This window comes from Hemibagrus wyckioides, linkage group LG06, assembly GCF_019097595.1.
Source record: "Hemibagrus wyckioides isolate EC202008001 linkage group LG06, SWU_Hwy_1.0, whole genome shotgun sequence".
NCBI lineage: Eukaryota > Metazoa > Chordata > Actinopteri > Siluriformes > Bagridae > Hemibagrus > Hemibagrus wyckioides.
Window position 1 is genome coordinate 8,745,339 of NC_080715.1, and position 17,259 is coordinate 8,762,597.

At 38.2% G+C, this 17,259-nt stretch overlaps 1 protein-coding gene across 6 annotated transcripts in view; it reads left to right on the forward strand.

The window, feature by feature from the left end:
* Positions 1 to 17,259, forward strand: part of dip2a (disco-interacting protein 2 homolog A) — a 143,296-nt gene that overhangs the window by 117,178 nt on the left and 8,859 nt on the right. For 4 of the 6 annotated variants that reach the window (XM_058391403.1, XM_058391404.1, XM_058391406.1 and 1 more), the window contains 5 exons: positions 214 to 344; positions 1,533 to 1,701; positions 2,217 to 2,387; positions 2,715 to 2,744; positions 6,284 to 6,345. In XM_058391403.1, coding sequence (XP_058247386.1) covers positions 214 to 344; positions 1,533 to 1,701; positions 2,217 to 2,387; positions 2,715 to 2,744; positions 6,284 to 6,345 — 563 coding nt within the window. The remainder of the gene's footprint in view (positions 1 to 213; positions 345 to 1,532; positions 1,702 to 2,216; positions 2,388 to 2,714; positions 2,745 to 6,283; positions 6,346 to 17,259) is intronic. The other 2 variants (XR_009204700.1, XM_058391405.1) reach the window with 2 other exon arrangements.

The window sequence follows — 17,259 nt, forward strand, 5'->3', positions numbered from 1 at the left end:
GAACTTTATTAGAGTTTATTAGAGTGGTGTGTGTTTGGTCCTGCAGTAGGTATGGACTAGTGTACTGTGGAGTACAGAAGGAAGCATCGTTTGGACATGCAGGGACCTGCAGGATTAAGGAGGGATGGTCGATAGTGTGGCGTGTTTTATAGCTAGTGTTTAAGACACGTGAAGTTGTTTATAAATCTAAAGTCTCCTGGGTTTTTCTCCCAGATGTCTCACACTGCCACCAGTGCCTTGTGTCGCTCCATAAAGCTGCAGTGTGAGTTGTATCCATCGCGACAGATCGCCATCTGCTTGGACCCATACTGCGGCCTCGGCTTCGCTCTCTGGTGCCTCTGCAGGTCAGGATTGGATCAAAAACACACACACACACACACACACAATTCGATTCAATTCTATTTCTTTTATTTAGTGCTTTTAAGAAAGGACATTGCCACAAAGCAGCAATACAGGAATAACACACACACACAATTCAATTAAATTTTGTTTCTGTTCTATAGCGCTTTTAACAAAGGACAATTTCACAATGCTGGATTACAGGAATAACACACACACACCCACACACACACACACACAATTCAATTTAATTTTGTTTCTGTTCTATAGCGCTTTTAACAAAGGACAATTTCACAATGCTGGGTTACAGGAATAACACACACACACACACAATTCAATTAAATTTTGTTTCTGTTCTATAGCGCTTTTAACAAAGGACAATTTCACAATGCTGGGTTACAGGAATAACACACACACACACACACACAATTCAATTAAATTTTGTTTCTGTTCTATAGCGCTTTTAACAAAGGACAATTTCACAATGCTGGGTTACAGGAATAACACACACACACACACACACACACAATTCAATTTAATTTTGTTTCTGTTCTATAGCGCTTTTAACAAAGGACAATTTCACAATGCTGGGTTACAGGAATAACACACACGCACTCTCACACACACACACACACCCATGATTCACTATGATTAGAAACAGCGAGTGAGACAGTGTAGTCCGTGGGAGCATAGTCTCAGAGTTGGGATCTAACTCGTGATCCCCGGGGTGTGAAGGTGTATGTTTTTCTGTTGCGTTGCTTAGGACCACGTAGGCTTAGACTCTTTTGTAGTTGTTTTTTAAATAAAAGAATGAGCGGAACTGTTTCCCACGATCTGATTTTGGAGAGAACTGCAATTGAGCAAGGAGTAACTGTTAATGAACGTTGATGGTAATATTAAATGGTCAGTTAAATTTAAGCAGAGGAAATGTCAGCGCTCTTGGTTTTCTTTAAAAAGAATATTAATCAGAAGCTGTAGTTTAACAGTTCAAGAACCTTAACAGATTAATATCAGATTAATATCAAAGATATTATAGTTATCATAGTGGTCAAATATAATAGTAATAATAATAATAATAATAATAATCATCATCATTTTTATGATTTTGGACATTATTCTGAACGGCTCTGTGTGTGTGTGTGTGTGTGTGTTTGTGTGTTTATGTGTGTGTGTGTGTGTGTGTGTGTGTGCAGTGTATATTCAGGACACCAGTCTGTTCTGGTTCCTCCTCTGGAGTTGGAGAGTAATGTGTCCGTGTGGCTCTCGGCTGTGAGTCAGTTTAAAGTCCGCGTCACCTTCTGCTCATATTCAGTGATGGAGATGTGCACTAAAGGCCTGGGCTCTCAGACTGAAGCACTGAGGGTCAGTACACCTCTCTCTCTCTCTCTCTTTCTCTCTGACACACACACACACACTCCTCATATACACTCATAGTTCCTGCCTTCCTGCCTTTTGGTTAGAAATTAATTTACAATACAATTCAAGATGGTTAATGGCTCTTAATGAGGCCTGATTTGCTTTGTTCTGATATTATTAATAATTTGGAAAAAAGTGACAGCAAACGTCATAAAGGATTTCAGGTTAGATTTGCCGGGATTATTTTGGGTGAATTGACAGTGTGACCTGTTATCTATCTATCTATCTATCTATCTATCTATCTATCTATCTATCTATCTATCTATACCATGTAGATTTATTTTTTGTAGTGTCACATATAAACATAGACTAACTAATAATAAGTATACAAAAAAACAACAAAGATATAACCTTTAAATAGAATTAATTGACCAAATAACATTTTTTAAAAATATGTCTAAAATCAATAAAATGTTGTCAAGCCACCTTGACTTTTGTCCCCCGTTTGTGCATGTCATCAGTTACGAAACATCAACCTGTCGTGCGTGCGAACCTGCATGGTGGTGGCCGAGGAGAGACCTCGCATCGCTCTCACCCAGTCTTTCTCCAAGATCTTTAAGGATCTGGGCCTGTCGCCTCGAGCCGTCAGCACCACCTTCGGCTGCAGGGTCAACGTGGCCATCTGCCTTCAGGTGAGGAGGGGGGGTGCCATTACTTTTGCATTTACATATTTCCTACTGAATAACTTGATTCTTGTTATTATACTGATAATTATTAATGTTATGTTTTTTTTTTTTACACATTTATTTTAATTGTATTTTCAGACCAGAAACAAGCTGAAATGAATGATTGATTTCTCAGCATCATGTCTGTGTTCTCATTTCTTTTTCTTTTTTTTTCCTTACACTGTGTGTCCCTCTGTGGGGTTTTGTGTGTTTTTGGGTTTGATGTGTGTCTGTGGGTTGTATATGTGTGTGTGTGTGTGTGTGTGTGTGTGTGCATCCGTCCCACTCCGTCAGCCCAACAGACTGGGCAACCTGGCTGATCAGGTACAGTGTATAGAGGGGAAGAGTGTACACAGTCTGCTTATTATTTGTGCTTCTCTGATTGTGCGTCTCTGATCGTCTGTGTGTTTGTGTGGGGGGCAATCGTGTGGCGGGCAAACATTTTCCGCGTAGCTTATTTGCATGTCACAGGAAGCTGCTTTACGCTGTCTGTGGTCTCGTACAGCCCTTCTTTACTTCTGATCTCTGATGTGTTGTCTGTGTCTGTGTAATTAATACTGATGCCACGTGTATAGAATTAATTCAAGCTCCGGGTAGATATCGATTATTTTTAATAATATTTTTTATAAAGTAGATATGAAGTCTTGTTAGATATGAAGTTTAAAAAACAAAACAAAAAAAAATGGTAGTTTTAGTGGCACAGGTTTGATGAATCCTGATTGGGGTTTATTTTTTTTTATTTTTTTTTTATTTATTTATTTATTTATTTATTTTTTTAATAGGAGTTGCCATGAGTTGTGCTGTTCATCTTGGCAGTGGCTTCAAAATCCTCTACTATAAACATTTATTTTCCCAGACACAATAGAATTAAGTTTCTTTTCTGCTTTATATGATGCAAAATACCGATGATGACCATTTTATCTGAACAGTGTAACATCATAACATCATGGAAGTATTATCCTGTGCGTTCCCTTCGATTATTTATTTATTGATTTTCATGGTAGCAGTGACACACTGATAATCTATACATTTATCCCAGCATATCCCAGCAAGATGATTTACTATCTGGCCGAAAGTTTGTGGACGCCTGATGATCACACTCGTATAATAAGCTCCGTTGTCTCTTCTGGGAAGATGGTTGGAGCGAGGTTGTGGAGATTTGTGCTCGTTCAACCACAAGAGCATCAGTGAGACCAGACACTGATATCGGTATCGTGTGTGATGTAATGCGAATGCTTTTCCGTAGTTCCTCATCCAAAATGGCACCAAGGAAGAGAACCAATAACAAACTAACTAAGAGATGATAAAAATAGAATATAATGAAGGATCTTAAAGTATTGTAGACTGTAGAGAATGTAATGTGAATAGAATTGAGAGTGTATACAGTGTAAACAGAAACTATACGCTGTGGAAAGATTTGATTTATTATAAATAGCTTGATTTGCGAATGCCTATGTGGGAGGTAGAAATGACTCGCTCAAGTGGCCTTGTTCAGATTGCCTGAAGGTAGAGACTCCTCTGGTTTGGTCCTCAGGATCCGTGATGAGAGGTTAGTGGGGTTGAGTCAGAGTCAGGGCTCTGTGAAGTTTTCCTCTGTAATGTCTTCATAGAGCTCACCTTGTGCACAGGGGCATTGTGATGCAAGCGTCCACAAACTTTTGGCCATATACAGTAGTGTATGGGTTAAGGGTAGATAATTTGACCATAACTTACAAAGATTACCTCCGTTAGAGCCCTGGTTATGGCCTGTACTATCAATCACTGATCGTATAAGTGCTTGGGCTGCTTATAAAGCAACTTTTGTTTTGTTCATGCTGCAGTCTTTTATTTCTAACCCTGTTCAAATACTGTTTATAACATGCCCTGGTCAGCTGCAACGCTCTGCGTATTCGCTACATCGAACAATTGACGTATCAGTAGATAGACCATGCTGTTGTGTGACAGGTTACCATCAGGATGTGGAATATTTACCTGATAACCAAATGTGTTACAGCACTTATACCACAGAGATTTGCAACCGATTACAATATTATATTTATTACCAGACACTTGTACTTTATATACACCGATCAGCCATAACATTATGACCACCTGCCTAATATTGCGTTCATCTCTCTTTTGATGCCAAAAGAAAATGTGATTCATCAGACCAGGCCAACTTCTTCCATTGCTCCGTGGCTGAGTTCTGATGCTCACATGCCCATTGTTGGTACTTTCGGTGGTTCACAGGGTGTATTGCACTGTGTATTCTGACACCTTTCTATCAGATTAGCAGTTTGAGCAACAGTAGCTCGTCTGTTGGATCGGATCACACGGGCCAGCCTTCTCTCCCCACGTGCATCAATGAGCCTTGACCGTCCATGACCCTGTCGTCGGTTCACCACTGTTCCTTCCTTGGACCACTTTTGATAGATACTGACCACTGCAGACCGGGAACACCCCACAAGAGCTGCAGTTTTGGAGATGCTCTGATCCAGTGGTCTAGCCATCACAATTTGGCCCTTCATCAAACTCGCTCAAATCCTTACGCTTGTCCATTTTTCCTGCTTCTAACACATCAACTTTGAGGACAAAATGTTGACCTAATATATCCCACCCACTAACAGGTGCCATGATGAGGAGATCATCAGTCTTATTCACTTCACCTGTCAGTGCTCATAATGTTATGCTTGATTGGTGTATATAACTATTTATATTTACATTTAATGTTCAGGAACGTCCGAGAGGCAAGTTAGTTCCTGTTATCCCTTACTTTTTTTCCTGTTGTGTTAAGTCACTCATCTGTCCTTTATTCTCTCTCTTGAAGTTAATGAATCAAAACAGAATTGTCATGCATCACGAGAGAACTAAGAACCTTGATAGCACAAACTCCTCTGTCTTGCGCTGACACCCGAGACTCCTCCTGTGGACGTACTATATGAACGATTACGTATGAGTTAATATAAACACACCCTCTGAATTCAGACAGGCTGTGGTCTATATAAAAACAGAACAGGCTTTAAAATAGTAAGCATGCTCCGTTCACCGATGTTTGTTCCCAAAAGGAAATTTCATTACAACACAGTGCCTTATGGATTAGTTCTTCTTCTAACAGCCAATAGGATAACGATCGATGAAGCTGCTCTTAGATCTTTCACTTAATGAAGTACTAAACCTTCCTTAAGGAGGTCATATGGATTCCTCAGACAGGACGCCACTAAAGGCATGTTAAACTCTGTATTTGAAAATGTGTAGCCTGAGCCTGCTTTTTTATTTTGCTGTTGCTGCTGCGGCCGGGGAACAATACACTAGTCGGGGCTTTTCACTGTGGATGCCACTAACATAGACTGTATAGCTGTTTAGAGTAGCTAAAGATGGAAAAATTATCATCTTCTTGTAGTCAAGGCTGGTATAACCCTCTCCTTTTCTGCAGCATTTTTCCTGTAAGGAGTAAGGGATCAAAAAATTCCTGAAGGACCCGATCTGGTTTAAAATAGCATCCATTTATATCCCACTTTTATCATCTGGTACTTAAGACTTTAAAACTAAAACGAGTCAATGTTGAAAATTATTATTAGGCTTAACAAATATTGCACTTCATGCACTTCATTTCAGGGAAATATTTATTACCACCCCTGAAATTGTCTTTTTTTTTAATTTTCAGCAGATCTTGAAGTGTTTCCAGAATATCAATTAATTGAAGAAATGTCAGTATTAAACTGTGCAGTATATTGTATTGATATAATATACTGTGTTGTAATCAAGTTAAAAATGATCTTAAACACTTCGTCCTGAAAGATGGAAGTTATGGGATCTGGTCCTTCAGATCTCCGTGTCATGGTAAAGAGTTTATTTTCCAGACTAATTCCAGTCTTCTCATGCAGGGTACAGCTGGTCCTGATCCCACCACTGTCTATGTGGATATGAGAGCACTTCGACATGACAGGTGAGTCCTTTAAAAAAATGTTCAAAACACAAAACCCCATGATGGTGTTTAATGGATAATGTGGGTTAATGATGGTGTTTGATGGATAATGTGGGTTAATGAGGTATTTGATGGATAATGTGGGTTAATACAGGAGTCTCATGGTGTTTGATGGATAATGTGGGTTATAATGCAGGTTAATGATGGTGTTTCATGGATAATGTGGGTTATAATGCAGGTTAGTGATGGTGTTTGATGGATAATGTGGGTTAATGAGGTATTTGATGGATAATGTGGGTTAATACAGGAGTCTCATGGTGTTTGATGGATAATCTGGGTTATAGTGCGGGTTAATGATGGTGTTTGATGGATAATGTGGGTTAATACAGGAGTCTCATGGTGTTTGATGGATAATGTGGGTTATAATGCAGGTTAATGATGGTGTTTCATGGATAATGTGGGTTATAATGCAGGTTAGTGATGGTGTTTGATGGATAATGTGGGTTAATGAGGTATTTGATGGATAATGTGGGTTAATACAGGAGTCTCATGGTGTTTGATGGATAATGTGGGTTAATACAGGAGTCTCATGGTGTTTGATGGATAATGTGGGTTAATACAGGAGTCTCATGGTGTTTGATGGATAATGTGGGTTAATACAGGAGTCTCATGGTGTTTGATGGATAATGTGGGTTAATACAGGAGTCTCATGGTGTTTGATGGATAATGTGGGTTAATACAGGAGTCTCATGGTGTTTGATGGATAATGTGGGTTATAATGCAGGTTAATGATGGTGTTTGATGGATAATGTGGGTTAATGATGGTGTTTGATGGATAATGTGGGTTATAATGCGGGTTAGTGATGGTGTTTGATGGATAATGTGGGTTATAATTCAGGTTAATGATGGTGTTTGATGGATAATGTGGGTTAATGATGGTGTTTGATGGATAATGTGGGTTATAATGCGGGTTAGTGATGGTGTTTGATGGATAATGTGGGTTATAATTCAGGTTAATGATGGTGTTTGATGGATAATGTGGGTTATAATGCGGGTTAGTGATGGTGTTTGATGGATAATGTGTGTTAATGAGGTATTTGATGGATAATGTGGGTTAATACAGGAGTCTCATGGTGTTTGATGGATAATGTGGGTTATAATGCAGGTTAATGATGGTGTTTGATGGATAATGTGGGTTAATGATGGTGTTTGATGGATAATGTGGGTTATAATGCGGGTTAGTGATGGTGTTTGATGGATAATGTGGGTTATAATGCAGGTTAATGATGGTGTTTGATGGATAATGTGGGTTAATAAAGGAGTCTCATGGTGTTTGATGGATAATCTGGGTTATAGTGCGGGTTAATGATGGTGTTTGATGGATAATGTGGGTTAATAAAGGAGTCTCATGGTGTTTGATGGATAATGTGGGTTATAATGCAGGTTAATGATGGTGTTTGATGGATAATGTGGGTTAATGATGGTGTTTGATGGATAATGTGGGTTATAATGCGGGTTAGTGATGGTGTTTGATGGATAATGTGGGTTATAATGCAGGTTAATGATGGTGTTTGATGGATAATGTGGGTTAATAAAGGAGTCTCATGGTGTTTGATGGATAATCTGGGTTATAGTGCGGGTTAATGATGGTGTTTGATGGATAATGTGGGTTAATAAAGGAGTCTCATGGTGTTTGATGGATAATGTGGGTTAATAAAGGAGTCTCATGGTGTTTGATGGATAATGTGTGTTAATGATGGTGTTTGATGGATAATGTGGGTTAATACAGGAGTCTCATGGTGTTTGATGGATAATGTGGGTTATAATGCAGGTTAATGATGGTGTTTGATGGATAATGTGGGTTAATGATGGTGTTTGATGGATAATGTTGGTTATAATGCGGGTTAGTGATGGTGTTTGATGGATAATGTGGGTTATAATGCAGGTTAATGATGGTGTTTGATGGATAATGTGGGTTAATGATGGTGTTTGATGGATAATGTGGGTTATAATGCGGGTTAGTGATGGTGTTTGATGGATAATGTGGGTTATAATGCAGGTTAATGATGGTGTTTGATGGATAATGTGGGTTAATAAAGGAGTCTCATGGTGTTTGATGGATAATCTGGGTTATAGTGCGGGTTAATGATGGTGTTTGATGGATAATGTGGGTTAATGATGGTGTTTGATGGATAATGTGGGTTATAATGCGGGTTAGTGATGGTGTTTGATGGATAATGTGGGTTATAATGCAGGTTAATGATGGTGTTTGATGGATAATGTGGGTTAATAAAGGAGTCTCATGGTGTTTGATGGATAATCTGGGTTATAGTGCGGGTTAATGATGGTGTTTGATGGATAATGTGGGTTAATAAAGGAGTCTCATGGTGTTTGATGGATAATGTGGGTTAATAAAGGAGTCTCATGGTGTTTGATGGATAATGTGTGTTAATGATGGTGTTTGATGGATAATGTGGGTTAATACAGGAGTCTCATGGTGTTTGATGGATAATGTGGGTTATAATGCAGGTTAATGATGGTGTTTGATGGATAATGTGGGTTAATGATGGTGTTTGATGGATAATGTTGGTTATAATGCGGGTTAGTGATGGTGTTTGATGGATAATGTGGGTTATAATGCAGGTTAATGATGGTGTTTGATGGATAATGTGGGTTAATGATGGTGTTTGATGGATAATGTGGGTTATAATGCGGGTTAGTGATGGTGTTTGATGGATAATGTGGGTTATAATGCAGGTTAATGATGGTGTTTGATGGATAATGTGGGTTAATGATGGTGTTTGATGGATAATGTTGGTTATAATGCGGGTTAGTGATGGTGTTTGATGGATAATGTGGGTTATAATGCAGGTTAATGATGGTGTTTGATGGATAATGTGGGTTAATAAAGGAGTCTCATGGTGTTTGATGGATAATCTGGGTTATAGTGCGGGTTAATGATGGTGTTTGATGGATAATGTGGGTTAATAAAGGAGTCTCATGGTGTTTGATGGATAATGTGGGTTAATGATGGTGTTTGATGGATAATGTGGGTTAATAAAGGAGTCTCATGGTGTTTGATGGATAATGTGTGTTAATGATGGTGTTTGATGGATAATGTGGGTTAATAAAGGAGTCTCATGGTGTTTGATGGATAATGTGGGTTAATGATGGTGTTTGATGGATAATGTGGGTTATAATGCGGGTTAGTGATGGTGTTTGATGGATAATGTGGGTTAATAAAGGAGTCTCATGGTGTTTGATGGATAATGTGGGTTAATGATGGTGTTTGATGGATAATGTGGGTTAATAAAGGAGTCTCATGGTGTTTGATGGATAATGTGTGTTAATGATGGTGTTTGATGGATAATGTGGGTTAATAAAGGAGTCTCATGGTGTTTGATGGATAATGTGGGTTAATGATGGTGTTTGATGGATAATGTGGGTTATAATGCGGGTTAGTGATGGTGTTTGATGGATAATGTGGGTTAATGATGGTGTTTGATGGATAATGTGGGTTAATAAAGGAGTCTCATGGTGTTTGATGGATAATGTGGGTTAATGATGGTGTTTGATGGATAATGTGGGTTAATAAAGGAGTCTCATGGTGTTTGATGGATAATGTGGGTTAATAAAGGAGTCTCATGGTGTTTGATGGATAATGTGGGTTAATGATGGTGTTTGATGGATAATGTGGGTTAATAAAGGAGTCTCATGGTGTTTGATGGATAATGTGGGTTAATGATGGTGTTTGATGGATAATGTGGGTTAATAAAGGAGTCTCATGGTGTTTGATGGATAATGTGGGTTAATGATGGTGTTTGATGGATAATGTGGGTTAATAAAGGAGTCTCATGGTGTTTGATGGATAATGTGGGTTAATAAAGGAGTCTCATGGTGTTTGATGGATAATGTGGGTTAATGATGGTGTTTGATGGATAATGTGGGTTAATAAAGGAGTCTCATGGTGTTTGATGGATAATGTGGGTTAATGATGGTGTTTGATGGATAATGTGGGTTAATAAAGGAGTCTCATGGTGTTTGATGGATAATGTGGGTTAATAAAGGAGTCTCATGGTGTTTGATGGATAATGTGGGTTAATGATGGTGTTTGATGGATAATGTGGGTTAATAAAGGAGTCTCATGGTGTTTGATGGATAATGTGGGTTAATGATGGTGTTTGATGGATAATGTGGGTTAATAAAGGAGTCTCATGGTGTTTGATGGATAATGTGGGTTAATGATGGTGTTTGATGGATAATGTGGGTTATAATGCGGGTTAGTGATGGTGTTTGATGGATAATGTGTGTTAATGAGGTATTTGATGGATAATGTGGGTTAATACAGGAGTCTCATGGTGTTTGATGGATAATGTGGGTTATAATGCAGGTTAATGATGGTGTTTGATGGATAATGTGGGTTAATGATGGTGTTTGATGGATAATGTGGGTTATAATGCGGGTTAGTGATGGTGTTTGATGGATAATGTGGGTTATAATGCAGGTTAATGATGGTGTTTGATGGATAATGTGGGTTAATAAAGGAGTCTCATGGTGTTTGATGGATAATCTGGGTTATAGTGCGGGTTAATGATGGTGTTTGATGGATAATGTGGGTTAATAAAGGAGTCTCATGGTGTTTGATGGATAATGTGGGTTATAATGCAGGTTAATGATGGTGTTTGATGGATAATGTGGGTTAATGATGGTGTTTGATGGATAATGTGGGTTATAATGCGGGTTAGTGATGGTGTTTGATGGATAATGTGGGTTATAATGCAGGTTAATGATGGTGTTTGATGGATAATGTGGGTTAATAAAGGAGTCTCATGGTGTTTGATGGATAATCTGGGTTATAGTGCGGGTTAATGATGGTGTTTGATGGATAATGTGGGTTAATAAAGGAGTCTCATGGTGTTTGATGGATAATGTGGGTTAATAAAGGAGTCTCATGGTGTTTGATGGATAATGTGTGTTAATGATGGTGTTTGATGGATAATGTGGGTTAATACAGGAGTCTCATGGTGTTTGATGGATAATGTGGGTTATAATGCAGGTTAATGATGGTGTTTGATGGATAATGTGGGTTAATGATGGTGTTTGATGGATAATGTTGGTTATAATGCGGGTTAGTGATGGTGTTTGATGGATAATGTGGGTTATAATGCAGGTTAATGATGGTGTTTGATGGATAATGTGGGTTAATGATGGTGTTTGATGGATAATGTGGGTTATAATGCAGGTTAATGATGGTGTTTGATGGATAATGTGGGTTATAATGCGGGTTAGTGATGGTGTTTGATGGATAATGTGGGTTATAATGCAGGTTAATGATGGTGTTTGATGGATAATGTGGGTTAATAAAGGAGTCTCATGGTGTTTGATGGATAATCTGGGTTATAGTGCGGGTTAATGATGGTGTTTGATGGATAATGTGGGTTAATGATGGTGTTTGATGGATAATGTGGGTTATAATGCGGGTTAGTGATGGTGTTTGATGGATAATGTGGGTTATAATGCAGGTTAATGATGGTGTTTGATGGATAATGTGGGTTAATAAAGGAGTCTCATGGTGTTTGATGGATAATCTGGGTTATAGTGCGGGTTAATGATGGTGTTTGATGGATAATGTGGGTTAATAAAGGAGTCTCATGGTGTTTGATGGATAATGTGGGTTAATAAAGGAGTCTCATGGTGTTTGATGGATAATGTGTGTTAATGATGGTGTTTGATGGATAATGTGGGTTAATACAGGAGTCTCATGGTGTTTGATGGATAATGTGGGTTATAATGCAGGTTAATGATGGTGTTTGATGGATAATGTGGGTTAATGATGGTGTTTGATGGATAATGTTGGTTATAATGCGGGTTAGTGATGGTGTTTGATGGATAATGTGGGTTATAATGCAGGTTAATGATGGTGTTTGATGGATAATGTGGGTTAATGATGGTGTTTGATGGATAATGTGGGTTATAATGCGGGTTAGTGATGGTGTTTGATGGATAATGTGGGTTATAATGCAGGTTAATGATGGTGTTTGATGGATAATGTGGGTTAATGATGGTGTTTGATGGATAATGTTGGTTATAATGCGGGTTAGTGATGGTGTTTGATGGATAATGTGGGTTATAATGCAGGTTAATGATGGTGTTTGATGGATAATGTGGGTTAATAAAGGAGTCTCATGGTGTTTGATGGATAATCTGGGTTATAGTGCGGGTTAATGATGGTGTTTGATGGATAATGTGGGTTAATAAAGGAGTCTCATGGTGTTTGATGGATAATGTGGGTTAATGATGGTGTTTGATGGATAATGTGGGTTAATAAAGGAGTCTCATGGTGTTTGATGGATAATGTGTGTTAATGATGGTGTTTGATGGATAATGTGGGTTAATAAAGGAGTCTCATGGTGTTTGATGGATAATGTGGGTTAATGATGGTGTTTGATGGATAATGTGGGTTATAATGCGGGTTAGTGATGGTGTTTGATGGATAATGTGGGTTAATAAAGGAGTCTCATGGTGTTTGATGGATAATGTGGGTTAATGATGGTGTTTGATGGATAATGTGGGTTAATAAAGGAGTCTCATGGTGTTTGATGGATAATGTGTGTTAATGATGGTGTTTGATGGATAATGTGGGTTAATAAAGGAGTCTCATGGTGTTTGATGGATAATGTGGGTTAATGATGGTGTTTGATGGATAATGTGGGTTATAATGCGGGTTAGTGATGGTGTTTGATGGATAATGTGGGTTAATGATGGTGTTTGATGGATAATGTGGGTTAATAAAGGAGTCTCATGGTGTTTGATGGATAATGTGGGTTAATGATGGTGTTTGATGGATAATGTGGGTTAATAAAGGAGTCTCATGGTGTTTGATGGATAATGTGGGTTAATAAAGGAGTCTCATGGTGTTTGATGGATAATGTGGGTTAATGATGGTGTTTGATGGATAATGTGGGTTAATAAAGGAGTCTCATGGTGTTTGATGGATAATGTGGGTTAATGATGGTGTTTGATGGATAATGTGGGTTAATAAAGGAGTCTCATGGTGTTTGATGGATAATGTGGGTTAATGATGGTGTTTGATGGATAATGTGGGTTAATAAAGGAGTCTCATGGTGTTTGATGGATAATGTGGGTTAATGATGGTGTTTGATGGATAATGTGGGTTAATAAAGGAGTCTCATGGTGTTTGATGGATAATGTGGGTTAATAAAGGAGTCTCATGGTGTTTGATGGATAATGTGGGTTAATGATGGTGTTTGATGGATAATGTGGGTTAATAAAGGAGTCTCATGGTGTTTGATGGATAATGTGGGTTAATGATGGTGTTTGATGGATAATGTGGGTTAATAAAGGAGTCTCATGGTGTTTGATGGATAATGTGGGTTAATAAAGGAGTCTCATGGTGTTTGATGGATAATGTGGGTTAATGATGGTGTTTGATGGATAATGTGGGTTAATAAAGGAGTCTCATGGTGTTTGATGGATAATGTGGGTTAATGATGGTGTTTGATGGATAATGTGGGTTAATAAAGGAGTCTCATGGTGTTTGATGGATAATGTGGGTTAATGATGGTGTTTGATGGATAATGTGGGTTATAATGCGGGTTAGTGATGGTGTTTGATGGATAATGTGGGTTATAATGCAGGTTAATGATGGTGTTTGATGGATAATGTGGGTTAATAAAGGAGTCTCATGGTGTTTGATGGATAATGTGTGTTAATGATGGTGTTTGATGGATAATGTGGGTTAAGGATGGTGTTTGATGGATAATGTGGGTTATAATGCAGGTTAATGATGGTGTTTGATGGATAATGTGGGTTAATAAAGGAGTCTCATGGTGTTTGATGGATAATCTGGGTTATAGTGCGGGTTAATGATGGTGTTTGATGGATAATGTGGGTTAATAAAGGAGTCTCATGGTGTTTGATGGATAATGTGGGTTAATAAAGGAGTCTCATGGTGTTTGATGGATAATGTGTGTTAATGATGGTGTTTGATGGATAATGTGGGTTAATACAGGAGTCTCATGGTGTTTGATGGATAATGTGGGTTATAATGCAGGTTAATGATGGTGTTTGATGGATAATGTGGGTTAATGATGGTGTTTGATGGATAATGTTGGTTATAATGCGGGTTAGTGATGGTGTTTGATGGATAATGTGGGTTATAATGCAGGTTAATGATGGTGTTTGATGGATAATGTGGGTTAATGGTGTTTGATGGATAATGTGGGTTATAATGCGGGTTAGTGATGGTGTTTGATGGATAATGTGGGTTATAATGCAGGTTAATGATGGTGTTTGATGGATAATGTGGGTTAATGATGGTGTTTGATGGATAATGTTGGTTATAATGCGGGTTAGTGATGGTGTTTGATGGATAATGTGGGTTATAATGCAGGTTAATGATGGTGTTTGATGGATAATGTGGGTTAATAAAGGAGTCTCATGGTGTTTGATGGATAATGTGGGTTAATACAGGAGTCTCATGGTGTTTGATGGATAATGTGGGTTATAATGCAGGTTAATGATGGTGTTTGATGGATAATGTGGGTTAATGATGGTGTTTGATGGATAATGTTGGTTATAATGCGGGTTAGTGATGGTGTTTGATGGATAATGTGGGTTATAATGCAGGTTAATGATGGTGTTTGATGGATAATGTGGGTTAATAAAGGAGTCTCATGGTGTTTGATGGATAATCTGGGTTATAGTGCGGGTTAATGATGGTGTTTGATGGATAATGTGGGTTAATAAAGGAGTCTCATGGTGTTTGATGGATAATGTGGGTTAATGATGGTGTTTGATGGATAATGTGGGTTAATAAAGGAGTCTCATGGTGTTTGATGGATAATGTGGGTTAATGATGGTGTTTGATGGATAATGTGGGTTAATAAAGGAGTCTCATGGTGTTTGATGGATAATGTGGGTTAAGGATGGTGTTTGATGGATAATGTGGGTTATAATGCAGGTTAATGATGGTGTTTGATGGATAATGTGGGTTAATAAAGGAGTCTCATGGTGTTTGATGGATAATCTGGGTTATAGTGCGGGTTAATGATGGTGTTTGATGGATAATGTGGGTTAATGATGGTGTTTGATGGATAATGTGGGTTATAATGCGGGTTAGTGATGGTGTTTGATGGATAATGTGGGTTATAATGCAGGTTAATGATGGATAATGTGGGTTAATAAAGGAGTCTCATGGTGTTTGATGGATAATCTGGGTTATAGTGCGGGTTAATGATGGTGTTTGATGGATAATGTGGGTTAATAAAGGAGTCTCATGGTGTTTGATGGATAATGTGGGTTAATAAAGGAGTCTCATGGTGTTTGATGGATAATGTGTGTTAATGATGGTGTTTGATGGATAATGTGGGTTAATACAGGAGTCTCATGGTGTTTGATGGATAATGTGGGTTATAATGCAGGTTAATGATGGTGTTTGATGGATAATGTGGGTTAATGATGGTGTTTGATGGATAATGTTGGTTATAATGCGGGTTAGTGATGGTGTTTGATGGATAATGTGGGTTATAATGCAGGTTAATGATGGTGTTTGATGGATAATGTGGGTTAATGATGGTGTTTGATGGATAATGTGGGTTATAATGCGGGTTAGTGATGGTGTTTGATGGATAATGTGGGTTATAATGCAGGTTAATGATGGTGTTTGATGGATAATGTGGGTTAATGATGGTGTTTGATGGATAATGTTGGTTATAATGCGGGTTAGTGATGGTGTTTGATGGATAATGTGGGTTATAATGCAGGTTAATGATGGTGTTTGATGGATAATGTGGGTTAATAAAGGAGTCTCATGGTGTTTGATGGATAATGTGGGTTAATACAGGAGTCTCATGGTGTTTGATGGATAATGTGGGTTATAATGCAGGTTAATGATGGTGTTTGATGGATAATGTGGGTTAATGATGGTGTTTGATGGATAATGTTGGTTATAATGCGGGTTAGTGATGGTGTTTGATGGATAATGTGGGTTATAATGCAGGTTAATGATGGTGTTTGATGGATAATGTGGGTTAATAAAGGAGTCTCATGGTGTTTGATGGATAATCTGGGTTATAGTGCGGGTTAATGATGGTGTTTGATGGATAATGTGGGTTAATAAAGGAGTCTCATGGTGTTTGATGGATAATGTGGGTTAATGATGGTGTTTGATGGATAATGTGGGTTAATAAAGGAGTCTCATGGTGTTTGATGGATAATGTGGGTTAATGATGGTGTTTGATGGATAATGTGGGTTAATAAAGGAGTCTCATGGTGTTTGATGGATAATGTGGGTTAATAAAGGAGTCTCATGGTGTTTGATGGATAATGTGGGTTAATGATGGTGTTTGATGGATAATGTGGGTTAATAAAGGAGTCTCATGGTGTTTGATGGATAATGTGTGTTAATGATGGTGTTTGATGGATAATGTGGGTTAATAAAGGAGTCTCATGGTGTTTGATGGATAATGTGGGTTAATGATGGTGTTTGATGGATAATGTGGGTTATAATGCGGGTTAGTGATGGTGTTTGATGGATAATGTGGGTTAATAAAGGAGTCTCATGGTGTTTGATGGATAATGTGGGTTAATGATGGTGTTTGATGGATAATGTGGGTTAATAAAGGAGTCTCATGGTGTTTGATGGATAATGTGTGTTAATGATGGTGTTTGATGGATAATGTGGGTTAATAAAGGAGTCTCATGGTGTTTGATGGATAATGTGGGTTAATGATGGTGTTTGATGGATAATGTGGGTTATAATGCGGGTTAGTGATGGTGTTTGATGGATAATGTGGGTTAATGATGGTGTTTGATGGATAATGTGGGTTAATAAAGGAGTCTCATGGTGTTTGATGGATAATGTGGGTTAATGATGGTGTTTGATGGATAATGTGGGTTAATAAAGGAGTCTCA